At 37.0% G+C, this 27,392-nt stretch overlaps 1 protein-coding gene and 1 long non-coding RNA gene across 2 annotated transcripts in view; one reads left to right on the forward strand and one right to left on the reverse strand.

Annotated features, from left to right (window-relative positions):
* Positions 1–27,392, forward strand: part of SCN9A (sodium voltage-gated channel alpha subunit 9) — a 162,086-nt gene that overhangs the window by 67,569 nt on the left and 67,125 nt on the right. Inside the window, exons 3-14 of the mRNA XM_029934449.1 lie at positions 2,915–3,033; positions 3,380–3,469; positions 4,020–4,148; positions 5,595–5,686; positions 6,647–6,856; positions 12,988–13,051; positions 14,301–14,442; positions 16,735–16,941; positions 18,711–18,998; positions 21,186–21,557; positions 24,498–24,627; positions 25,902–26,140. Coding sequence (XP_029790309.1) covers positions 2,915–3,033; positions 3,380–3,469; positions 4,020–4,148; positions 5,595–5,686; positions 6,647–6,856; positions 12,988–13,051; positions 14,301–14,442; positions 16,735–16,941; positions 18,711–18,998; positions 21,186–21,557; positions 24,498–24,627; positions 25,902–26,140 — 2,082 coding nt within the window. The remainder of the gene's footprint in view (positions 1–2,914; positions 3,034–3,379; positions 3,470–4,019; positions 4,149–5,594; positions 5,687–6,646; positions 6,857–12,987; positions 13,052–14,300; positions 14,443–16,734; positions 16,942–18,710; positions 18,999–21,185; positions 21,558–24,497; positions 24,628–25,901; positions 26,141–27,392) is intronic.
* LOC115287754 overlaps positions 12,839–27,392 on the reverse strand; it is an 80,710-nt gene continuing 66,156 nt past the window's right edge. The window contains exons 4-9 of the long non-coding RNA XR_003906629.1: positions 24,543–24,575; positions 23,808–23,984; positions 18,684–18,813; positions 16,762–16,838; positions 15,715–15,785; positions 12,839–13,085 (exon numbers count right to left, since the gene is read on the reverse strand). This is a non-coding gene — a long non-coding RNA (uncharacterized LOC115287754). The remainder of the gene's footprint in view (positions 13,086–15,714; positions 15,786–16,761; positions 16,839–18,683; positions 18,814–23,807; positions 23,985–24,542; positions 24,576–27,392) is intronic.

The following is a 27,392-nucleotide window of genomic DNA, read 5'->3' on the forward strand; positions in this document are numbered from 1 at the left end:
GAAAGAGTTGGGGAGAGGGAGGGAGGCAAATCATGAGCGACTTTTGAATGCTGAGAACAAACTGAGGGCTGAGGAGGGAGGGGGGAAGGGGAAGGGGGTGATTGTTAGGGAGGGGGGTACTTGCAAGGAAGAGCACTGGGTGTTATATAGAAACCAACTTGGTAATAAACCATTTAAATTAAAAAAAATTTGTTAGAAAAAAAGAAAAAATATATCTTAGTGACCCCTACTTTGACTCGGGCCCAGACTTTAATTTGTATTTGAGTGTAATTATCAATGCTTTGTTCAAAGAACACTTAATAAATTAATGATAGAAGTTAGGGCTTCATTTTTATGTGTTGTGAATATATAAGTGCTTTTTAATAGTGTTATGCAGTGCTGTAATTATAAATAAACGTGTGTCCTTAGGAAAGAATACATCACCAGTTACCCTGTGCTATGGGTATTAAGAGGGCAAGTCCAGTGGCCTACTATCCTCCTATTTTCTGTGCCTTATACGTGACCTGTAATTTCAGCAGCTGCTCCCGAAATTGACTAAGAATTTTCAATGCGCCAGAAACTTAAAAGCTTTACAGGCACTAAGTGCTGGTTTTCGAGTTGCTAAATGGTAGATCTGGTATTTAGAATCACATCCTTCCAAACCAAAGCATATGCTCTTTGGGTACCATACTTGTCTAATTTTATGTTCAAGAAATTCTTAAATAAATGAGCAAAATTAAAAGAATTTATTCAGACTTTGATATCCATGCATTTTAGACTTTACTGAAGGGACCTATACTGATCTGCCCACATTTCATAAGCTTACCTATTTTTCCTACCTATAATTAACTCCTGGGCACGTGTAAACCCAGATATTCCTAAAGAAGTTCTTGATACAAATAAACATTGGGAGTTTAAATTTAAGAACAGCAAATGAATTCCTTTTTGTAAAAATTTCAAGCACAAGATAACTCGATCTGGACAAGTCTAGGCAGTAATATGATTTTCACATTAGCTCAGCTGATGTCTGGTTCAGAAAGTCTCCTTGATAATTCTCAACTTTGTGTGACCCAGTCTCTTTCATACTGTCACACTCCTCCGTTTGTATTTCCCTGGATTATTCCTGTCACATCTTGCCCTGTATTTGAGTTACTGTATATGCATCACTTTCCTAGGAAGTTTCTTGAATGCAAGACTCATGCTTCATTTTTGTTCAAATGCTTTTCATCACCTCATATGCCATAGTTGTTCACTACACAATTGCAGAATATAATGAATGAATGAATTCTAAAAAACACAGGTATCAAGATTTAAGAAAACAGTAGTTGTACTTAAAGACTAGATATTAATTTTAAAACTAATTTTAAGGTAAAAATGAATGTTATGTTAAATTATATTTAAGAAAACAGTGGTTATAATCAAAGACTAGATATTAATTTTAAAGCTAATTATAAGGTAAAAGGGAATTTTATGTTAAATTATATTTAGACATACCTAGTATAGTGAAAGTGACTAGGAATATAAAAGAACATCTGAAAATAATAGATTCTGGTTTACTTTCTTGAGAACACTGCCACATACAATTTTTTTAATGTCTAATTATTAAAATTTTTTTTAAATTTATTTTTTGAGAGATAGAGACAGTGCAAGCAGGGTAAGGTCAAAGAGAGAGGGAGACACAGAATCTGAAGCAGGCTCCAGGCTCTGAGCTAGCTGTCAGCACAGAGCCCGATGTGGGGCTCGAACGCAGTAACTGTGAGATCATGACCTGAGCCGAAGCCAGACGCTTAACCACCTGAGCCACCCAGGCGCCCCTGTTTTATTTATTTTTGAGAGAGAGTGAGACAGTGTGAGCAGGGGAGGGTCGGAGAGAGAGGGAGACACAGAATCTGAAGACATGCTCCAGGGTCTGAGCTAGCTGTCAGCACAGAGCAGTGCTCGAACCCACGAATGTGAGATCATGACCTGAGCCCAAGCCGGATGCTCTACCAACTGAGCCACCCAGGTACCCCCTGCCACATACAATTGAAAAGCAAGATACTCAAACTTAGGTCCCCAATTTGATGAAAAATATGTATTACCAGAAGCCATTCATGAACCTATATAAAATTAAGATTAAACAACTAAAGACCAAGTCAGTGTCTTCTAAATAACACAGGTAATTTGCCTACCAACTATAGGAGAATAAGACAAAAAGTTTGAATTTGGTCTTCTTGATTTCCAAGCAAATTTCTTAGATTGTCTTAATGTTTTGTTGTTGTTGCTGTTTATTTGTTTGAGTTTAAAAATTTTTAACTAAATACCAAAGCTGTGGAGAATCCCACTTATGTAATGGTTACATTTCAAAAATATTTGGCTCATATGTATTCTTTTGTGAAATTACTGTGTGTAGTAACAAGCAAGTCCTTAAATTTGTGTTCTTTTATTTTAGCTGTTATTAGTATTACATCTAATATAAGAAGATTGAACTGGGTAATAGGATCCTTCTAACTCTAATATTCCTTAAATATATGAAAATATGTTTTTGAAAGGACTAATATTTTGGAACAATTAGTATTAGCCATGACAATAACCAACAAGTATATTAAAATTCTCAAAAATCAGGGATAGCTAGTTTCTATTTTGTTTGCTTTTGAGTCCAGTGGCCACAACTTACGGTTACTGATTTGGGTGTTAAAGGGATTTGAAAGAGAAAAGGCACTGTATCTGGGCAGTTCTAGGCAACCCATGCTCATAAATGGCTGCCTTCTTATTGTACGAAGAAGTGGAAGGAGTTCGTTGGCCAGTGAGATCTAAAGGGCTGCATTCATGGCGGTGGAACCAAGTTGCTTGAGTCTGATGGCAGTGTTTCTTTAACGTGAGCCTACCACAGGCAGAGCTAAATTGCGGACGTAAATTTCAAACCATTTCATGTTGTTTTCTTTTTCTCCTACAGACTTTCATAGTGTTAAACAAAGGGAAAGCAATCTTCCGTTTCAATGCCACACCTGCTTTGTACATGCTGTCTCCTTTCAGTCCCCTAAGAAGAATATCAATTAAGATTTTAGTACACTCATATCCTTTTTAAATTGTTTACTCAAAATGGTGCTTTAAAATGTAATTTTTGCTACTTTTTTCAAATGTAGATTTTAGTCCTTGTGTACTTAAAAAGACTGGTTTTCATATACCGATTTAAATATAATTTGGTGTAAGTTCCTGAGAAAATTGGGAGAATGGCAATTTTAGCATTTTAGGATAAATTACATCATATATTATGCCCTTGTTCAGAGAGATTAAAAAATTATAAACTCATATAGAATTATTTTCCAGGACAAAGTTGTTAGCATTTTAACAAGTGTCATTATCAAATATTCAACACTCCCACTGTGGTCTTTTATCAGATTCCTTGATTCTATGCTACTTTATTCAGCATGCTCATCATGTGCACTATTCTGACAAACTGCATATTTATGACCATGAGTAACCCTCCAGACTGGACCAAGAATGTCGAGTAAGTGGGTATAAATGCATTCTAATATGGACTCACTGTTATCATTTTAATCCTCTGCTTTCCTGCCATGAAGTTACTATAGCTCTAAAAAATTGTGATATTTATCTTCCCATGTTATAGGGTTGCTTTCCTTTCAATTATTTTTTCCTCCTCTGTGGTATAAACCAGTTAGCAGTGGAATAAAATCATTGCTATAGTCTTTTCTAGAGGAATGAACTTATCAGAGGTCCCGTCTTGTTCTTAGACTTGTTATATACTTCTTATCCTTGGGTATATTTCTGATAGGAGTAATGTAGGACATTTCCAGGCAGATCTAATACCTGTGTTCTCAGTCATTTTGAATATCTCTACTTTCCCTAAGAGTATCTAATATGGACAATTTAAGATTTTCTGGAAATACCTTTATTGTAGTTTATTCTAATACCTAGAGTGGATCCAGAAACCAACATCTACACTCTACTAGATGGCTTTCTTGGGTTGATCAGAAAAAAATATTTATATTGGTTCTATTCTTCTCATATTTAACATGCCAATGGATTATTGTGCCTAGGTACACTTTTACTGGAATATATACTTTTGAATCACTTGTAAAAATCCTTGCAAGAGGATTCTGTGTAGGAGAATTCACTTTCCTTCGTGACCCTTGGAACTGGCTCGATTTTGTCGTCATTGTTTTTGCGTAAGTACATTCAGTTCCTTTGAAATGGCAACCTCGTGAAAATCAGAGAGCACAGTATTACAGTAAAAACAAGACTTTGAGGTCTGACTTTTCCTGCAGATAATGATTGCATTTAAAGGATACTGAATGAAAGGTAGTCATTGGTAGGCAAATAATTAATTTTTGAGAAAGAGCATTTCCCATTCAAAAGTGTATGACATAATTAAGATTGATCATCTTTTTCATGCTCAGCACTTGGATGGATAATACATGCAGTGCAAGTGAGGTTCACGCTTTAAAAACTGATAAAACCTGTAAGAATCACAGAAAAAGCTCCTCTTTAATTATAAAGTACAGTGCTCTTTTTAGTAACCTATACTATTAAACTATTATACTATATTAAAATATAGAAGTAAATTTTTTATAAGGGATGTCACTGCATGCTAACCCTATCTTCAGTGCATTGTGTGTATATTACATATGCAGTTACAGTTTATTTTTAAGGGAAAGATACTACATGAAAATATAATTTTAATTTATTCATACTGCTGCTCTTTTCCCAAATATATTTGCCAGAAATATTCCATTGTTTTTTAAATTCTCAAACCTACATACAATGTGTTTCCCTCTATCATCTTGAATTTTAAAACTAATGCATGTTCACTGAAGGAATCTAGATAATATAGAAAAGTCTTCAGATTTCTAGTTTCCTGTTCCCTTACCTCCCCACCCCCACCTCCTTGTCCATCAGGCTCCCTTCATTCATGGTCACTTGATTGCTGTAGGTGCACCCGCCACCTGCTGGCAAGAGTCAGCATTGACATTGAGTCAAAGAAGGCTACCTCTTCCCAGGAGTCTTGTTTTTTATTGAGATACAATTTATATGCCATAAAATTTATTTAAAGTATAAAATGCAGAGTGTTTCTTTTTAGTATGTTCACAACATTGTACAACTATCACTAATTTCTAATTCCAGAATATTTCCATCACCTCCAGAAGTCACTTCTATTCCCTTCTCCCCCTAGTCCTGGGAAACCACTCATCTATTTTTTGAGTTTATGGATGTGCCTATTCTAGACATTTCATATGAATGGAATTGTACAGTATGTGGCCTTTTGTGTTTGGCTTCTTTAGTTAGCATACAGTTTTCAAAATTTGCTGCTGACATTCTATAGGATATTAAATATCTATATTACCATAATGTTGAGGTCTAATGATTGAAGCATTTGTTTATTTAGGTATTTAAGTATTTGAAGCCATTTTAATAATACATCTGTATTTTACTCACATAAAAGGGGTTGAATCAAGTCTAATCAAATTAAATCAGTTGTGTTAGGGGGGAAAATACTTGTAGAACAATCCATTTAAATAAGCATTTCCAAATGTAGGCAGTACCTTGACTTAAAGGCACAGGTAAGTATCGTAGATTCTATCTAAATTCTGAATAACTCTGATTTAATTCTACAGGTATTTAACAGAATTTGTAAACCTAGGCAATGTTTCAGCTCTTCGAACTTTCAGAGTATTGAGAGCTTTGAAAACTATTTCTGTAATTCCAGGTAAGGAGTGATCGGTGTGGAGCGTTAGGCTACTCGTAACTCCAACTATTTGGGAGTTGTTCTTTGTTTGTTTGTGTGTGTGTTGTCACTGTGTTGTGTGTGAACTCCGTATTACAGATACGTGACAGAGTTTGTGGACCTGGGCAATGTCTCAGCGCTGAGAACATTCAGAGTTCTCCGAGCACTGAAAACAATTTCAGTCATTCCAGGTGAGAGTGGGGTTAAACACCGGGGCTGACTTTGATCTTTTGGAGCCAAGACAAGAATGACTTCCTCTTATGCAATTTTAATTAAATTTGATTTCTTATGTTTTTCACAATCATTATTAAAAGTCAGCCTTTGAGTTTAATCAACTGCATGGATCTTAGAGGATGAAGATGGCCATTTGGCTCACATCTCAACTTGAAATTTTCCCTCCTGGATAACAGATCATTTTCCATGTTGTTTAGCCAGGAATGAAAACTTCAATTTGTTCTGATTGCTTTTCATACAGTTAGGAAAAGAGATTTAAAATATCAGCATGGGGGTATTGCATGATGTGTTTTTAGCTTTCCACAACAAACCATTTCTTAACTGAGTATTAGCAACTTGTCACTATGTGCTGCGATTCAGCCCCTTTCTTTTAATGTCATTATGGAGAGATGGTTTGTTTGACAAGCATTTACTAAATTAGCCCTTAAAAATTATTTTTACAAGTGAATACAGATATGGCTTGAGCAACCAAATTACTCATTTTGAAAATATGGTTACTCTTTGGAACTATTTTATAATTTTTATCATTTGCTGTGATATATAGAAATGAAATATATGTAAAACAGCAAGTCCACCCTTTTAAGCTAAGCTCTTTAAGGTCATTGACTTGATGTAATGCATGAATTTCTAGGAAATCTTGTATTTTGTTTTTATTTCTCATTCAGAGACTTTATTTCATTATGAACACTTTTCTCCCCCTGTATTCAGGCCTGAAGACCATTGTGGGGGCTCTCATCCAGTCAGTGAAGAAGCTCTCCGATGTCATGATCCTGACCGTGTTCTGTCTGAGCGTGTTTGCACTGATCGGGCTGCAGCTGTTCATGGGCAACCTGAAGCATAAATGTCTGCGGGATCCGCTGGAAAACAATGAAACATTAGCGAGCATCCTGGATAGCCTGGAAGAGGAAGACTATAAAAGTAAGATTGTCCCTGCAGTTGTTAAGATGTTGAAATAAGAGTAGTCTCTTTGAGGGGTGCCTGGGGGGCTCAGTTAGTTAAGCATACAACTTCAGCCAAGGTCATGATCTCAAAGTTTAATTCATCAGAACTAGTTCTGTAGGAACCTTATGAATCAGTCTGTACACACAGTCTCAAAGTCTGCTTAATTCACAAGTATACTTTAGAATATTTTACAGAAAGTCCAAACTGCATGTTTCCTGAACAGTTATCCTCTAATACAGCTCCTCTTGCCAGGGCTATTGATGAATTTGGGTGAGAAGGAGACCAAACAAGACTGTGCTTTCCACTAATACCTGCGGTGTGTGCGTGTGATGAACTCGTGAACCCATAAACCGTACTGGGTAATTAGATCCAGAGGTGGGGTGAGGAAGACCAGACACCTTCCAAGCGTATGTGCCTTTGACAGGAAGAGATCAGAGAGTAAAGGTCAAGAATCTCCTTGGATTATGAAGAGTACCCATCATTTTTTTTTTTTTACTAAGTGTGTATTCTCCCTCTCACTGGGGAAGACAAAGCAAATAAAATCTAGCTAATATAGTAAAAAAAAACTGTAAATAAAGAAAACAGAAAAAAATAGAAACCTAAAATGAAAAAACCCTGAAGGTTTTCAAGTAAAATATTTATAATTTCTTTACTACCAATACTGATGAGGAATTTAGCATGTTTTCCCTTCGGTTTTATTTTTACTTATTTTTTTCAGTTTCTGATTTTGGTTAATATGATCTTAAATTTTATTTTTAATTTCCAAAGAATTTTTGTAAGTTATATACCATAAAAGTAGTATATCTTATGGATAATTGTTGACATTTACAATGAACAATCAGTCTGCAACACTTACTTAACTGTTTTTTTTTCCCTTGGATCACTATCAGTTCTTTAATTTTGAAACGTGGGCCTATTCTTGAATTCATAATCTGAATGACTTTTTCAACCTCTGGCATTACTTCACACAATATTTTTCAGTGTTTTGTAGTGTATCTTTATATTGCATTTATTACCAAATGAGTGAATAACAGGTTAGTGAATAATGAAATTTTATACCACAATCCTTTCCCTTAGTTCTATACATTATTCTTTATTTTCTTCTGAAATATAGTTGTAGGGGGAAGATGTTTGTGTCCGGTCTGAATTTTGTTTCCTCATCTGTTCTCTGGGTCATACAAGCCAGGTCTTGCTGCAATATTTATTTGAATATTTATGTAACAGCATATGTTTATTAAATGCCTCCCTAAGCTAAGCATGTCACAATTTCCTGGAGCGATAGCAATGAACATGATAGTCTCAGCCTCTGCTTTCACAGAGCTTATATTTCAGTGGGAATGAAAAACTAAAGGAAGGCAACATACAAATAAAAAATACTTCATGTTATAATTAAAGCAGTGCAAAGCAAATACATCTCAAGGGCTGAGAAGACCTTTCTGAGGAGGTGGCATTTAACTCACGAAAGTAAAGATCTGAAAGACTATAAGAAGCCATAAAATAGTGTAAGTGTTGGTGGGAGTGTGTGTATAGAAGCTACTGCTTGAGTTAGAAATAATAGCATGTGGAAAGGTCCTGAAGTGAGAAAGAGTACTATATGTTTAAAGAATGGAGGAGCAGCAGAATGGTTAGATTTTAGCAAAACAGAGATAGATTGACAACAGAGACAGTGAGAGGAAAAGGCAGGGGTCATATCATGAAGGATGTTTTAGCCCATTGGATAGGAGTTTGGTTTCACTTTAAATGCAGTGGTTTTAATCATTTTGTCTCCCGTATAGAATACTGCTTGGGCAAGGAGGGGGTAGTGGATTGGAATAAGGAAAACCAGTTAGGATGTTTCTGTTATCCTGAAAGAGAACGCTGTGGCTCCGTCTAGAGCGGTGGTGGACAGTTAAGAGATAAAGGCTATGTCGAGATGAAATCTATAGAACTTGCTGATCGATTAGACAAGAGAAGATGGCTTGAGGATATCTTCTAGGCTTCTGGCCACAGTAACTTGATGGGTGACAATGGGAAATGAAGGCATCATAGGCAAGATTACAGATGAAAATTGCTACTAACCAGTGAAAGTTCAGGTGGTGACACTGAGACATGCAAGTACAGAGAAAAAGTCGACAGTAGGAGTTTAGGCATGGAGGTCAGAGGAACTGCCTGCTTTAGATATAAATACCCATTGAAGTAATCAGCAAAAAGAATACATACATGCATACACACATCCTTCTGAAAACGTCTGATGTTTATAAGCAGGTAAAGAAAGGGCAACCTGATTTTTTCAAGCAAGTTTGATGTTTAGAAGATGCTCAACTCCACTAGCCTAGTATCTGGATGGCAGGCAGACAGGAGGACACAAATAGGACACAGAGAAGGAGCAGCCAATAAAGTAAGCAAACAACAACATAAATAGTGAAGCCAAGAGAAGGAAGTTTGAGAAGGGGGTACTTGTGTTGAATGATGCTGCAAGATCAATAACTAAAGATGATAACAATAGAAGAATACACATTAGCTTGAACAACATGGAAGTCATCAGAGACTTTCATGAGAAAATTATAGTGGTAAGAACATAAGGTTGGACTTAAGGTGGTGATAGGGGTGAATAAAATGCCAGAAAGTAGAAAGTACAGTCAGTGTGGACATTTCTTCCAAGAAATTTGGCTGTAATGGAAAGCAGAATAATGGAGGCGATGGCTGGCATTTTTTTAAAGCCATATTTTGATAAGGCTATTCTTCTAGTGGTAGAAATGAGTAAGTAGTAGAATATAGATGAATAATTCAGGAAATAGGGGGGAAGTCAAGTTCTGGAGAAAGTGAAAGAGCAAAGAGAAGAGATATCTCCATCACTGAAGCAAGAGGAAAGGTAAAGGAGTAGGCTGCAGACCTATCAGAAGAGAATGAAGTCAAACCCTGTAGCTTTTATTTCCTCAGAGAAGTGTGAAATGGAATGATTGGCTGGGAGTTCAAATAAATGGGAAAGAGGAAATTCTACAGAAGTCTTGAGGAGAATGCACTGTATGGTCATCCTAAGGAATGGGACACGGAGTTGATTTTGAGTTGCAATTTGATACTTGAGATCATTATCTAAAATGCAATCATTCACTTGGGTGTGAGAGTTTCTCCAATAACATTCAGCCACTTGGGCAAGTATGGAGAAGGTGGACACTAGCGGATGTGTAGGGTTAAGTTCTGCCAGGTTAGTGTGATAGACTGAGAGAAATACTTGGAAGTTGAGGAAATTGTTAGAGAATGATAATAATGAGTGTCTATGAATTCAAAACTGGACAAGGAAAGAAGTGAACCCAAGAGTTTGTTGACGGGTTATGAGAAAGTGGTGAGGTAAATGAATTGGAATTCTTGAAGACATGAAAGAATTACCATGGTAAAGACAGCCTACATAGAAAGCCTGAACATATTCTGAAACTATTTTCTGGTGCCTACAGAGAAGCCCCTTTGGAGGTGCTTTCAAAATTTGTTATCAAACAAAGAAGGCCACTGTCTCACCTCATGTTTAAAAAATTACAATCTATAGATTTCCTTTGAAGTCAAGCATTGTCTACTTTGATGCTCCTCAAATTACTTCTTGCTCCCACAGGTGAAGGAAAGGCTCGTGTGCACAGCTGGAAGCCAGATTTTCAGTAGCCATTGTACATGGGTGTGGTGTGGTCCTGTTGAGATAAAGCAAATTCTGCTTTCTGAATGTTTGGCATTTAACTGAAAAGTTCCTGGAAAAACCACAGTATTGATCTGTACTTCTGCCAGGGCTTTTTCTATCTTCATGTATAGTGCGTTTCTTGTAGGGACTCCACAGAGTGCAGTCTCCCAGAATGCAGCGTGTCACCTGCAGGCACTCGGCCTCCAGCTGATCTCCAGCACTAGTTTTCTCAGAGTTGACTTATTATTGGCCTTAGTTGAGGGATAAACTCTTGAGTCCAAAAGCCCAAGTCATACATAGTTGCTGCCGGCAGTCTTTCTGAACCAGGTTGGAGAAAACTAATCATAGCACGTTCAGGTCACCAGTATGTTTTACCATTTGTACCCATCTGCTTTTGACTGAATGTTGGTTCCAGATTTTAGGTGTGTGAATTTTGCAATTTTCTATTTCCTTTTATCACCATATGACTTTTACTGCGAGGCTGAGGCTTATCTATTACTATCCACAATCTTTGTTATTATATTGCTTTACATTTAGCACCTTTATTCAGATAATTCACATACCATAAAATCCCCCTTTTTAAAGTACAGAGTTGTGGGGCGCCTGGGTGGCTTAGTCAGTTAAGCATCCAGCTTCAGCTCAGGTCATGATCTCATGGTATGTGAATTCAAGCCCCGCATCAGCCTCTGGGCTGACAGCTTGGAGCCTGAAGCCTGCTTCGTATTCTGTGTCTCCCTCTCTCTCTCTCTGCCCCTGCTCACACTCTGTCTCTCTATCTCTCAAAAATAAATAAATGAAAAATATATATACAGTTCAGTGTTTTATAGTATATTCAGAGTTGCAAACACTGTCACTAATTCTAGAATGATTTTATTTTCCTCAAAAGTAACCCTATTCTCAGGGCACTTGGGTGGCTTGGTCGGTTAAGTGTCCAACTCTGTGTCCAGCTCTTGGTTTCGGCTCAGGTCATGATCTCATGGATTGCGATATCAAGCCCTCCATTGGGCTCCGTGCTAACAGTGGAGAGCCTGCTTGGGATTCTATCTCTTCCTCTCTCTCTGCTCCTCCCCAGCGCAGGCTCTCTCTCAAAATAAATAAACAAACAAGAAAAGAAGCCCTGTACTCACTGGCAATCACTGTTTATTCTCTCCTCCCCCAAACCCCTGACAACCACTAATCTACTTTCTGCCTCTATGAATTTACCTATTCTGTGCATTTTATATACATGAAATCATACCATATGTGGCCTTTGTGTCTGGCTTCTTTCACTTAGCATGTTTCCAGGTTTCATCCATGTGGCAGTAATTCATTTCTTTTTATTGATAAATAATATTTCCTTGTATGTATATATTACATTGTGTTTAAGCATTCATTAATTGATGAACATCTGTGTTGTTTCCATTTTTGGGCTATTGTGAATAATGCTGCTATGAATATTCATGTGTAAGTTTTACTGTGGACGTATGTTTTTATTTCTCTTTGCATTACGTTTTTCCTTTACATATTAACCTTAAATTCTCTTGAGGCTAATTATTCCAATAATTGAATGTCTGTTTCTGTGCAGGGATTATTTTTAAGTGTTCTGTAAGACCAGCATGAGCCACTGCCATTGCTTTATCTTTCGTCATTCTTACACTGACATTCTTCTACTGACATCATCATTCCGTTCGCCCTGCCATGTGCTACTACAGGCAACTCTAGAAACCATTGCTTTTTTTTTTTTTAACTTTATTTATTCTAAGAGAGAGAAAGAGAGCGAGCACAAGAGGGCGACGGGCAAAGAGAGAGGGAGACAGAGAATCCCGAGGAGGGTCCGAGCTATCAGCCCAGTGCCTGATGCGGGGCTCAAACCCATCAACCCTGAGATCATGACCTAACCTGAAACCAAGCAACTTAACCAACTGAGCCACCCACTAGAGCGCATTCTTATAAAAACTCCTCAATGATTGGTAAACATGAGCCAGAGTTACTTAAAAGCATAGTTCTAAAGTGATCCTCCCATAGTCAAAATATCTTGGAAGCTATGTACAAAAAACTTGCATCTTAATCTTCTCCATCCTCATTCTGCCACGCCCACCCTACCTGAGGCACAGGAGTTCTTTCAAAAAAAGTTGCTCATGTATATTCTCACCTAAATTTTCACATTGTCTTATTTTCCTTGGGGCATTTATCACTATCTAAAAATACTTTGTATATTTATTTATTTACTTGTCTTTCTCCATCCCTAATTTCCATGCTTACCTGCATGTAAATAAAGATCCATAAAACTAATGATCTTATTTATCATGTTTTTATTATTTTATATTGGAGGGAGAATATATGGAAATATAAGAAATAAACAAATGAATGTACATTGTCTAGAACTAGGCCTGAATATGTGTGAATATGACTACTAATTAACTTTTGTGTCACTCTTAAAGCTTACATTCTCTAATGTTATATTCTTCAATTTGTTCCTAAACAGGGTATTTTTATTACTTGGATGGGTCCAAAGATGCTCTCCTTTGTGGTACAAGCACAGATTCAGGGTAAGTAGTATTTGTTTTGTTTTTAGTCTGAAGGCTACAAAAAAATGAAAAACATAATCAGTTTTTATTTTAATGAGAAACTTTAAAACATTAAAACATTAATGTATACTTCCGAAAGCAAAACCCGGAGGTAGTGCTTGAACTGAAACAAGATATTAAGTCATATGTATATGTCTTAAGAACGTAGAAAAATTACTTCCAGAAAATTGGCTGGATAATTTTCAAGTCTTCTTTCTGGAAAGAAGAGTGACAGTATCAACTTTTCTTTCTTCCCAAATTCTACTCATTTTCCAATCAAGAATGATTCGTAGATGAATAAGTGCAGTAACACTTCAGCCGCTCTAAACAGAAAGAACCCATGGACTTGAGTAAAGATATTGTACGACTCTCCTATCTATACAAACTAACAATCTTGCAGTTTTTCCTATATACCAAGTTCATTTCTGTTCTTGTTCCCTCCTGACCAGATATTTCTTTACCAAGCTCTGGGTAGGTACACTGGGAACATTAAAAATAAACAAATAAGGTTGCTGCTCCCAATGACAGTTCAGAACACTCTTGAGTGGACCATGATACCAGTCCACCTGTTTTACTTTATTTTATTGTTATTTTTTTAGAGGAGTTAGAAGTTTATTGAACACACCACAAGGAAGCAGGGGCAGGACAGTAGAGACTGTCTACTCAGTCCACTGATTTTAGAATGAAATATATCATAAAGCTACAAATCTTTATGAACTTACACAATTGCTCTATTTTGGCTATTTATTTTATTCTCATTCTCTCCAAGAATAATTTGGAGGAGCCCAGTTCTGGTAGAGGCCTATACATCAATATTTCTGATGCAAGAACTATTATTTGGCACTGGATGGAATTTCCAGGTTTTGATGAGGATAGTAATAGCTGCCTTTATTAAATGCTTTCTATGTAGAGGAGCTAGACTGATCATTTGTATATATCATTTTTACGCTTAACAATGATCTTAACTTTTTGAGGTGGATTTTATCCTCTTCTCACAGAAAGAGTGAACTGCGCCTTGAAGAATTTATGTAATTTGACAAAGTCACCAACTAGTAATGAGTGGGATGGGATTCAAACCCAGTTCTTCTTGAGTCCAAATGATGTGTTCTTAACCATTATTCAATATTGTCCCCCTCGACAAGGAACCTTGAATATCTAACTGTTCTCTCATACTCCTTAGCTTGCCTCCTGGAAACATTCTAACTTGTGATTTTGTTTTTTTCGTATGCAGTCAGTGTCCAGAAGGGTACAGGTGTGTGAAAGCTGGCAGAAACCCTGATTATGGCTACACAAGCTTTGACACTTTCAGTTGGGCCTTCTTGGCCTTATTTCGACTAATGACCCAGGACTACTGGGAAAATCTTTACCAACAGGTGAGTGCCGAGAGAAACATCCATTGCATTTTTGAATGGCATAAAAATCCGGTGAATGTTCCTTTCCAGACTTTATATGAAACGTTTTAGTCAATTTAGAAAGGACAAAAGTCTTTTGGCTCATCACTAAAATTAGACTTGTTTTACATCTAGCACTATTAGAGTGGATAATTCTGAAAATTAGAAATTGTTATCATATCCTTTCTTGGCTTGTTTGATCTCAGTTCCCTCCCCCCCCCGCCCCTTTCTGAATATAGCATCCTAAGGAAATAGCAGGAAACACACTGTCACGCTCTCTCATAGCTCTCCTGCGCGCAGTTTCCTGCACGTGCTATCCTGCTTGCAGTGCGTGCCCTAAGCACCAGGCTCTCGTAGGTCCATCAGGCTTTATTTTTGTGAACTCCCATGTACAGTTGCTATGAATTGAATTGTACCCCCTCCCATTTATATGTGAATGTTGTAACTCCCAGTGCCTTAGACTTTTTTTTGAGTTAGGGATTTAAAGAGGTGACTAAATTGAAATGAGGCATCATGATGGGTCCTAATCCAACCTGACTGGTGTGCTTAAAAGAAGAGGAGACCAGTTCCTGGGGGACAACTGAAATGTGCCCACCTGGACACAGAGAGAAGACCCTGTGAGCATGCGGTGGGAAGGCAGCCATCGACCAGCCAAGGAGAGAGACATCAGGAGAAATCCATCACACCAACACTTTGATATTGGACTTGCATTCTCTAGAACTGTGAGAAAGTAAAGTTTCTGTTTCAGCTGACAGGTCTATAAGACATTGTTATGGCAGCTCTATGAAGGTAGTATAAGAATTGAAGACCCATTTCGCCTCTCTAAATTTTCCTTCCCAACTCAATTTCTCCTGCCCTAGACTTCCATGCCTTTTGAATATTCCTTAGTTATAGTATCCATCACTTGTACTGTAATTATTAATTCATATGGCTGCCTCCTCCAATGTGATCCTTTTGGGCCTGTGGGCTGTATCTTTACACATATATGTTCTCAGCTCCCAACCCCAAGGGGAAAGAGATGAAAATTATTCTGTATTATAAATAAAAATGAATCACTTTTCTTAGAATTTACAGATTCTTCTTTTGGCCTGTTTTATGTTTACTTCATTTCTTATAAAAGAATATAGAAATTATGTAAACATATACTTCAGGGGAAAAAATGAATAGAAACAACTTTAAATGTGCACACAAAGCTCACTTTTACTCAAAATTAGAGAAATGAAAATTAAAATGACAATGACAGCTAATTTTTACCTGTTAGAATGATAGAGATCAAAACAGAGACTCTGTCTGGCTGTGACGTCGGGAGGTGGACTCACACATTGCTGGAACCAAGTGCAACACGAGAACTTCTATGAAAATTAAAGTGAATATCCCCACTAACCAAAAATTCTACTACTAAATATTTATCAAAGAGAAGAAATTGTAACAATGATAACTGATATAAAGGAGAAATGAGTGGGCATCAGAGCTAGGAGAGAGATATTTTTCATGTCATATGTTTTTATACCATTTGAATTTTTCCCATATGTTGCATTCAAAAATTTTTAATACATATTAAGTAAAAGTAAATATAAGAATAGACAAACAGATAAGATCATTCAGTTAGGCTCTCTACTTTGTGTGAACATGATACATTATCATTGGTCCTTCAATGCTGCCCTTCATCAGTCAAAGGGACTATAGATACTATCTTGTCCTCTAATTCGAAAATGAGCAGAGTAGCTCGTTTTTTAGTAATTTTCAGGCTGCAGATTTAAAAAAATCCAGGACTGGGGCACCTGGGTGGCTTATTCAGTTAAGGGTCCAGCTCTTGGTTTTGGCTCAGGCCATGATCTCACAGTTTGTGAGTTGGAGCCCCACATCAGGCTCTGTGCTCTGTGCTCCCAGTGACAGTATGGAGTCTACTTGGGATTCTCTCTCACCTTCTGTGTTGGCCTCTCTCTATCTCTCTTTCTCTCTCTCTCTCTCCCCCCCCCAAAAATAAATAAGTAAACATTTTAAATCTAGGATTATTATTCCTAAAAATAGTGAGGAATCGTACCTGATTTTAATACCAGTTTAACAGATTGCTATATCCTTTGTAGTGAAAAAGTGTGTATTTTAAATAGCAATTGTTTTCCATGGAGGTATAATGTTATTCCTTTATATTTTTGATAACACGAGATTATGCTGAACTGCCCTAACTTCCCCATGCCTAATATACCATTAAAGTTGAAATAATCTACCAAAAATCTTTGTGTTATTAAAATAATGATTTCCATTTTTCCCTAGACCCTGCGTGCTGCTGGGAAAACTTACATGATCTTCTTTGTTGTGGTGATTTTTCTGGGCTCCTTTTATCTAATAAACTTGATCCTTGCTGTGGTTGCCATGGCCTATGAGGAACAGAACCAGGCAAACATCGAAGAAGCGAGGCAAAAGGAGTTAGAATTTCAACAGATGTTAGATCGTCTTAAAAAAGAGCAAGAAGAAGCTGAGGTATTATTGTTTGGATTAAAATTCTCCCTGGAAGTAGAAATCCTAAGGGCAATAGCAGAGGCTCTGTGGAGACTTTCCTTACTGGATTTTTTAAATATAAACTGAATTTTCATTCTGGGGTGGTCAAAGAACCACTTCTGGATGGAGTTAGAAATAACATCTGTCTCTTTCTACCTTTCTGGATAACCAGCTCACTCCAGCACATAGAATATTCTAACCCATTCCTCCTGAACTCGCTATCCATGGTTTCTCAGTATGTGTAGCATTATGCAATGTCCTAAAACATATACGATGTGTTTCCCCAGAGTAACAATTACATACAAAAGCTTAGGGAAAGTTATTTAAATGTTGAAGATAACAGAAAGCAAAATGTGCATCAATTTTTGTCAATGTGTCAAGAACTTTTAAGATAAAAAACATGAGATGTTAAGAAAATTTATACTTATGGTTGTAGATATTTTAGGCTAAGGCACCAATTATTGAGGATCCTTCCTTACTCCTCTCTCCAAAAGGGTCTTCAGTAGAAAAGTTTGAGAAGGTGGGTATCAAGAAAACCAAAAATTTAAATATTATGCAGGAGTTTAAAATTTGTTTGGGGGCACCTGGGTGGCTCAGTCAGTTAAGCATCCGACCAGCTCAGGTCATGATCTCATGGTTTGTGAGTTTGTGTGCTGCATTGGGCTTTGCACTGACAGTGCGGAGCTTGCTTGGGATTTTCTCTCTGCCTCTCCCCTACTCTCTCTTTCTCTTTCTCTCTCTCTCTCTCAAAATAAATAAACTTCCAAAAAAATAAAAATAAATAAAATTTGTTTGATGGTTCGACCTAGTTAAATATCTTCAAAATGTCTAACTTATTAGGGGGAAGGTAGTAATATGTAAAGTAGAAAACTTTGATAAAGAAAGATGTTCAGTGCAGTATTTTGATAATATTAAAAGAAAGCATAAACTTTTTAATTATATAATGATAAGCAGATTATATTTTTGTGTCTTGGAGTATTGTTCACTCATAAAATTATGTGCTTTAAGAATATTATGACAGTGAAATGTTTTAATATGATGTATTAGGTAGTAGGATATAAAATTGAGCATAATATACAAACAATTTAAGAATTTTGTATATATGTTGGAGGAAAGGCACCAATTATTTCTGGATTTTAGGATTGAGTGATTTTTATTTTTTATTCACAATGTCCTTATTTTCCAAATTTTTACAAGGAATGTTTTAATAATAAAAACCCAATATTTTTATAAAGGGTTAACATTATATAACAATTTCCCAGGAATTTTCTAGGAAAACCTTGGAAGTCTCTCATTTTCTTGAGATTCATTTTATAATAATTCTCTATTATTTTCAGATGATTCAGTTTTCATTAAACTGAGTGCCTGACTCTTTTGATATTATTGAGTTAATTCCCTGAAAAAGATATACAAATTTTCTTATTATATGGTTTATGTAGTTTTATGTTCCAGAATTACCCAGTAAAACTTTTAAAAATACTCTTTTTGATTGTTTTACCATAAGTATAGGTGTAGTGTATAATAGTTTCATTCCAAAGTGAAATGGGGCCTTATCACAATGCAAGAGAACCAATAAGTATATGTTTTGTAAGCTCTGTAGTCATAACACAAAGAAAAAGACACGACATGATATACAAGGGGCATGATCATATGCCCAGTGTAATTCAATTCATGGTAGAGAGGTGCCCCCTCATAGAGATTACCAGACTTTGGAAATGACTTACCGTGTGTGTGACCTCTTGGGCCAACAGGCAATAGCGATGGCAGCAGCTGAATACACAAGTATCGGGAGAAGCAGAATTATGGGTTTTTCTGAGAGTTCCTCTGAAACATCCAAACTGAGCTCTAAAAGTGCTAAAGAAAGAAGAAACAGAAGAAAGAAAAAGAATCAAAAGAAGCTCGCCAGTGGAGAAGAAAAGGGAGACAGTGAGAAATTGTCCAAATCGGAGTCAGAGGAGAGTATCAGGAGAAAAAGTTTCCATCTTGGTGTTGAAGGTCATAGGCGAGCACGTGAAAAGAGACTGTCTACCCCGAATCAGGTACCACTGCAACTATCAAATGCTTATCGCCAGGGCTAGGATTATAGAGCAAAATGTTTTATTTTGAAGTACAGGATCTTAAGAGAGGAGAGTGAGTGACTTCAGAGGTATGTTTTTAGGTAAAAACTTATTGATTGTTGGACAATTTATGGAAAGAACACAGATATCCATAGTTTTCCATTTAACCTGGACCATTTTTGAAGGAGCCTGTAGTTTCAGCATTGTCATACCTTCTCCAGTAAACACATTACCAGAGCAATATATTCATGAGACGTGTCATAGAAATGGTGGAATTATTTACACTACATATTAAGTTTTACATTATCTAGTCTGTATTTTGTGGTGCATCAATGGTTAAAAACGAATCCCAGACTATGTTCTCCACTTTTCTTCACCACCATAAGAAATGATACCGCAAGAATATCAGTGCACTGGGTAGAAAGTTTGGAGATGCTTGACAGCCTCTGCCCTCAACTGCATCAACTACTAATAACTGTTATTTCTGCATGTGTAAATATCTTTCCTTTTTTCCTTTTTCTCTTTTCTCTTTCCCCTGAAACTTCCATATCTCAGGTTTCCCTGCCTATAGACCTCTAAGATGTACAATTGCTTCTATTCTCCTAAACACTTGCCTGTTTTCTCTCATACAACATGACCAAATCCCTTTTAGAAAACAAAACAGTCCCTTGGCTCAACTTGAAAAACAAACAAACAAACAAACAAACAACAACAAGAAAACCAGCTGACTACAGAACAAGATCCACATCTTATCCATGTTGTGGACTGGCTTCACCCTCATTTCCCAGCTTTCTCTACCCTCATATACCTCAGTCCACCATGATTATTCACTCGTACATACATGCCCTGTATGTTTATTACCTAGTACATGTGGTGTTCTCTAAGTGGAGTGATTTTCTTCTTTGTTTTCCACCCTGTGTGGTAGCACGCATTCTTCATTCAAAGGCTCAGATGCCACTTATCCCACAAATTTGCCTCTGCTCTCACCACTTCTCCAATCTGCTCTTTGGAATTACTATCCTTCTCATTTATGCTTCATTTAAAATTGAGCCAACCATAAGAAACCCTTAAATACAGAGAACAAATGGAGGGTTGCTGGAGGGGAGGTGGGTGAGAGGATGGTTTAAATGAGTGATGGGCATTAAGGAGGGCACTTTTCAGTCATACATGTGTGCGTCATATGTAAGAAACGAATCACTGGATTCTAGTCCTGAAGCCAAGACTACACTGTATGTTATCTAACTTGAATTTAAATAAAAATAAAGAAAAAATAATTAAAACAATAAAATTTCTACCTTCTACTACTTAAGTCTATAAGATGCTGCCAGATAGACATAGAAATCCTACCTTCAAAGATTTTATAATTTAGCTGGGGAGACAGAACTTGAAAACATTTGACATCAATAAAAATAAATACGACAAAACCAAACAAACTGGATTAAGGCAAAGACTTTGTTATACTTGCTTTCCATTATTCTGCCACTTTGTCCTTTACATAGAAAGCACTAACACTTATTGAATTAGACCCTTCCAAAGAAACATTCAGTTTGGTTTATGGACACAGTTTATCATGACCATGAATTCAATAAATGAGACTTTTCCTCCTCTTTGGTGTTGGGCAATCTCTTTTTCAAATTCTAGTAATATGTAACATAACTCACTGACATTTAAAGGTCTTTCCTAATATACCTTAACTGAGCTTCCATTATGTAAAGTGGAGTGGTAAGCAGTGGAATGCAGAGAAGCACACAGTGTGGTCTTTGGCCTCAAGGAAATGTCAATTACTTATGGAACTTAGGGATTGAGGTATGAAAAACTAAATAACAGGTATGAATACCAAATGCTTTTTATAAGTGATATGTTCTTTGTAGCAAAACGAAGGGGATAGAAAGAACGGAGAGCTCACTCTTGGCCAGAGTGGGAAAGACCTATACAGAAATAAGTAATTTACCTGCTCCAGCAGGGATGAATTCATCCAGTCTTTTCATCCCTTATTTGAAAGAATTTATCTTCCTGCTGAAGTGCTTGGGTTTTTAAATGTGTTTCTTTTAAACCAGCACAGAGCCACCTGGCCTCAGCTCAGTGGTCTCAGAGGCAGTAATGTGTGCATAGTTCTTAGGGGCTTCAGCAGATACAGGACTACATGTCATTTTTTTTTTTTTCCTGCAGTCACCACTCAGCATCCGAGGCTCCTTGTTTTCGGCAAGGCGCAGCAGCAGAACGAGTCTTTTTAGTTTCAAAGGTCGTGGGAAAGACATTGGATCTGAGACTGAATTTGCCGACGATGAGCATAGCATTTTCGGGGACAGTGAGAGCAGGAGGGGCTCACTGTTTGTGCCCCACAGACCTCGGGAGCGGCGCAGCAGTAACATCAGCCAAGCCAGTAGGTCCCCCCCAGTGCTGCCAGTGAATGGGAAGATGCACAGTGCCGTGGACTGCAATGGTGTGGTCTCCCTGGTTGATGGACCCTCAGCCCTCATGCTCCCCAATGGACAGCTTCTGCCAGAGGTGATAATAGATAAGGCAACTTCTGATGACAGCGTAAGGATGTTTTGATTAGCTCTGGCCTGGCTGGGCCCTTGTTCTTGCATCAGTCCATCTGCTAGAGGGGCCTTCTTGGGTCCTGTGAATGGCTCTGCATTTTGCAATACCACTACTGCAGAAACACACCCATTCCCCATTAATGTAATCTTCATGGGATATGCTGTAGATATCTAATTCAAAGATGTTTAAACTCCATTTTTTAAAAAAGAAACTTACTTATTGATATTCACTTCAATATTATAAATCATCCCTTAGAAAACAATATATGAAAGATATATATGTATATATTTCAGCACAGAAAATGCATTGATGATGCTGATCTTATTAGTTGATAATAAATCCCATTTCTCTAAGGAAATTTAGATGCTTTTCACCTACTGCTATCTTTTTGAAGACACTGTTTAATATATACCTGTGCAAGGAATCTTGAGTTTTAATAATAGTAATAATAAAAGCAAACATGTGCTTAGGATTTATAATAGCCCTGTAAGGTGATATATTATTATCATCCCTCTTTTGCATAGGGGGAAACTGAGGCATGAAGAAGTAAAGCAGTTTCCCCTGAGTTCACTCAGCTAATGAACAGTAGTCCTGAAGTTCAAACAGAGGCCCTGTGTTTCAGAGCTTGCACTATTAACCCACCACATTTTTGCTCTTTCTCCAATGTGTGGTAGGCTTTTAAACTTGGAAAGAATTTAATGTTTTTAATGTTTATTTATTTTTGAGAGACAGAGAGAGAGTGTAAGCAGGGGAGGGGCAGAGAGAGGGAGACACAGACTCTGAAGCAGGCTCCAGGCTCTGAGATGTCAGCACAGAGCCCAACACTGGTCTCGAACCCAAAAACTGCGAGATCATGGCCGGAACCGAAGTTGGATGCTTAACTGGCTGAGCCACCCAAGTGCCCTGAAACTTAGAAATAATTTAGAATAGCTATGCTTTTCCCCTCATACATAAATAAAACTTACTCTTTTCATTAAAAAAAATAATAACTGTGGTCTGGAGTCTACTAATAAAAATATAGTAGCCAGACTGTGTACATTAATACAAACATACACACATAAAAGCAAAAACAAAACAAACATTCCAAGGGAACAATTTCAAAGATTTAGGAGTAATTAAGTCGTTAGAGCATCTAATTAGGCTTGAAAAAAAGTGAGATCTTTCAGGTTTCTGGAGTTTCTAGGTTACCTCTTTGGACTATTCACTCTGTAAACACTGTGTTACTAAATATTAGTGGGGTCTCTGACTAACCTAACAAGCTTTGAACTCATGCTAGATATTCATAATATTCATATTTTCAGACCATATAATATTTTTAGTGAGAACAAAGTTCCATCAAAGTCATGGCCACATACACATTTCATTTAGAATGACTGCATGTGCTTTTAGGTAACAAGTGACCTCTGTGCTTGCATGATCAGCTTTGAGCCTTCGGTCAAGATATTTTTCCTTATCAGATGAGCATGCTAAATTCTGTGGAATTAGATCTTGGCTGTGTTTTGCTTTTCAGTGATGTATTATCTGTGAAATATATAATTTATATCAGATTTGGATATTATTTCATATTTTTAAATGAAATGTTTTCACTTAAGACTTTACTTCTACTGTAGAAAAATCAGTTATTATCATAAATCCTGAAACAAACCACAAAGCTAGAGGATACTCTAAGATTCAACAGAAATGCAATAAACATGATAATGTGGCAAAAGGCACAGTTTCGATGGAAAAATGCATGACAAATAACATAACCTACAACTGAAACATGTCTACATGAAAAAGAATGTGTCATTCTTGTTTGACTTGTAGAAAAATTGCCGTTTCTGGAAAGTCAATTCATTAGAGATTGTATCAAATAGAAAGATCTCCATAAAAAGCCAGCTACAGATATGTGTATGTGTGTGTCTGTGCACATACACATACAGACAGACACGCATACATTTATGTCCATGTGTCCATGTTTTGATATACACACACATATATCTAAACAACTATGCAACTTTAAAACTCTAGAGCTATTTTTTTGTAAAATGGCGTGTGGGTATTTATACATACATTAATACCACGTACGCTACACCTAAACAGATAGATGGGTGATACATGTAGAGTTGTAGAGTTGTTTGTGTGTATATGTGTGTTGCTGTATGTGTGTGTGTGTATTGTTGGCCTGCCCTGAACCAGCAGTGTCTTAGTTTTGAATTAGTTGCCAAGATTTAAACCCAAGACATTTTCACACAAAACTGAGCCCACCTGGGAAGACTGAGCTCATGCGCCCGCGTGGCACAGTCCTTTAGGGCTGAACAGCGGCCACCGCTTTCAGACGGAGCTGACATTCTCCGTTTTGCTACAGCGCCCAGCAGTCTCCCTCATCCTTTTCACACGGAGTCATTTATCCTCACCCTCTCACACCAACTCGTGTGCTCTTCCCTGGTAGTAAGAAACAACCGTTACAGTCGCCATCATTGATGCTGTTACCTCAACAAAGAATACTACAGAAATTTATCAAAGAATACTGAGGTTCTGTCCCTTTACCACACATCACTGCAATACAGGTCTAGGTGTTTTCATGCAGGACCCTTACATGGTAAAACTATTTGAATAAATTCGAGACCCAGAAAGATATGTGATGAAAGTGATTACAACAAGAAAAGCAGTTTATTTTATTTTGTATTTCCTAAGCATGAATTTTTTTAATCCCCAAAGCAAGGATATGAGGCAAATGCTATGATTATCCCCATTTTACCAAGGAGAGAATTGAGATGGGAGTTCAGTAACTCTCCAGTGACACATGCCTAGTCAGTAGCTCTGATTACAACCCAGCAGCCTAGTTCCTACTTTTATTTACTCACTGCAGCTACCTAGGCAAGATTTTATTCTACACATATAATTTATCAGAATTTTATTCTTAGACCTTTAATTAATCATCTCTTTTTCTTTCAGGGCACAACCAATCAAATACACAAGAAAAGACGTCCGAGTTCTTACCTCCTTTCTGAAGATATGTTGAATGATCCCCATCTGAGACAAAGAGCAATGAGTAGAGTAAGCATATTAACAAACACTGTAGAAGGTATGTAATAATGCTCTCTTACCCATACAGATTTTTAAATAAAACTTAGAAAAACCCTAGTTAGCCGTAAATAGGTATGTAAAGTTCTTAGGAAGAATTCAAAGAATAAAAAAGGGTTACAAATAATGGCAAAGGTAACCAATGGACACTAATGGAATAGTCTTTTTGTGCTTAAAAAACTTGATAAACTTTTTTTGTGTGTGATGAAAGATATTGGATGTAAGACTTTTCAAATATAAATAGCTTAATGATAATAAATGACAAAAGCTAGGTTAAACCAGGGCTGTGTGGTTCTCTCATTATATAATCTTAGAAACCTAAACTAGTCTTTGAGTTTGTCATCTAATATGCAAGAAAATAATATATACTTCCAGATGTCTATAAATGGCTGTCTCTGAGCACATTGAGCAAAATTATACAATGGTAATCTGTGACATAACGTCTGTTAAGATTATGATGAAAAGGCATTAGAGAAAGCAATTTAGAGAACATAATAAGAACAGAGTGGTTAGATCTTGAGAAGAGTGTCAAGGGTGGCAACTTTTAAAATGTGCTGACTCCCACCTTCTCCCCTTACAGTACGCCCCAGGCCCCACCTTGTGCTTTCACACCTTGATGCCTCAGACAAGGCTTCCACCACCTCCTAAACTTAATGTGGAGAAATAAGAGATTACGGCATAATATTTATTGAATGAGCCGCTCCATAAATTATTTCTAGTCCCTTGGTTCTGAGATTATTTTTACCTGTGAAAGTACATATACTGGTGGAAAATATTTTTTTTTCTATTAAGAAAACATAGATTCTTGGGGTACCTGGGTGGCTCAGTCAGTTGAGTGTCCAACTTTTGATTTCTGCTAAGGTCATAATTACCAGGTCATGAGATCAAGTCCCATGAAATTCTCTCTCCCTGTCCTTCTGCCTCTCTCCCCCCAGAGTGCTTTCTCTCTATATACGAGAAAAAGTAAAAAGAAAACATAGGTTCTCCTGTTTACCATCACATGTTAGGTATATGTTTCTCTAAGAGTTGCCTCTATCTTCTTTGAGTCATTAATTTCACTGCATTCCCCTAAATTATGCTTGCTCTAGTAAATGAACATTGTGATAGAAGATTTTTATGTAACATGCTATGCTTTGGTAGAAGTAGTACTGTTAAATTTGCAAAGTCCAAACAGAAGACTTGTTTCAGTGTTAAAGTCTACTGCTGATCTGTACCTCGTTAGGAATAAAATAAACTAATGTTTGACTTCATGTTTTCTGTTGGTTTTCCCCCCAGAACTTGAAGAATCCAGACAAAAATGTCCACCTTGGTGGTACAGATTTGCACACACGTTCTTGATCTGGAATTGTTCTCCATATTGGATAAAATTCAAAAAGCTTGTCTATTTTATTGTAATGGATCCTTTTGTAGATCTCGCTATTACCATTTGCATAGTTTTAAACACATTGTTTATGGCTATGGAACATCACCCCATGACTAATGAATTCAAAAATGTACTCACTGTAGGAAATTTGGTGAGTCTCTTAATGTGTGTTATGTATCCATACTTCTCTTTGGGTGTCATGATTGTCACTTCTTTTTTTTTTTTAACTCAGATGGATGTGTATCTACATAATTATCCATATCCAGAATTCACATTATGAATCATTGTATAAAGTCAAATTTCTGGTGATACTACATTAAAATAATTTTGCGGAAGTGCAGAGGTGTATAACAATACTATTTCCAAAGAGGGTCACCATCTTCGGATTTGATGGTGTTGGTTTTTTGTTTTTTGTTTTTCCTGCCAGCATGTCTCTTTGAAGCAACACTTTGAAAATTTGATACTTACCCATTTTATAATTACATTGCAACTGTCTTGTGAGTACCTTCCCCACACGTTTTGAGAAAAAACTGTGGGTAGTTTATTTTGACATAACAATGAAGTGTCTGGACTTTTAGCATCCCAAAGTCCTAGAATTGAATTCTGATTCTACCTCTTACTGGTTATGTGACCTTGAACAAATATGCCTTTAATTTTCTCATTTATAAAATAATAATAATGATACCTCATTGGCAAAATAAGAAAAACAATGAATTATTTATAATATAATGATAATTATTTATCATCTTGTTAAGAAGATTAAGTACTTTCTACTTATTAGCCTGGCATATCATAAACCATTAACAAATTAAACTTATTGTTGTTATTATTATCATCATCATGCTTTATTTTATTTTTTTTTAATATTTTATTTATTTTTGATACAGAGAGAGACAGAGCATGAGAGGGGGAGGGGCAGAGAGAGAAGGAGACACAGAACCAGAAGCAGGCTCCAGGCTCTGAGCTAGCTGTCAGCACAGAACCTGACGCGGGGCTCGAACCCACGAACGTGAGATCTGACCTGAGCCGAAGTCGGAGGCTTAACCGACTGAGCCACCCAGGCGCCCCCATCATCATGCTTTAAATCAACCAGCAGAAAGAAGTCTTAAGAATAGGAATATCAAGAAACTAAAATGATAGGACTAGGCACAGAAGACACAAGGGCACTCAAGAAGGGATCTGTAGGCTTCAGGAAGGTACAGGATCCTATTAGGAAAATGGATGCCAGACTGATTTCTCAAATGTGCAGTGCTGGTCACATTCCAGCTTAACTAATGCCTTATGGCAAACAACAAATGCTAGTTTCTGAGAATTTGTATGAAGCAGGAAGCAGTGCTATTTCATGGCCAAAGACCCCAATTTATGACTCCATAAATCATGAATAACTCTGGATGTCATTGTGA

Source organism: Suricata suricatta, chromosome 3 (assembly GCF_006229205.1).
Source record: "Suricata suricatta isolate VVHF042 chromosome 3, meerkat_22Aug2017_6uvM2_HiC, whole genome shotgun sequence".
In the NCBI taxonomy this organism is placed as follows: Eukaryota; Metazoa; Chordata; class Mammalia; order Carnivora; family Herpestidae; genus Suricata; species Suricata suricatta.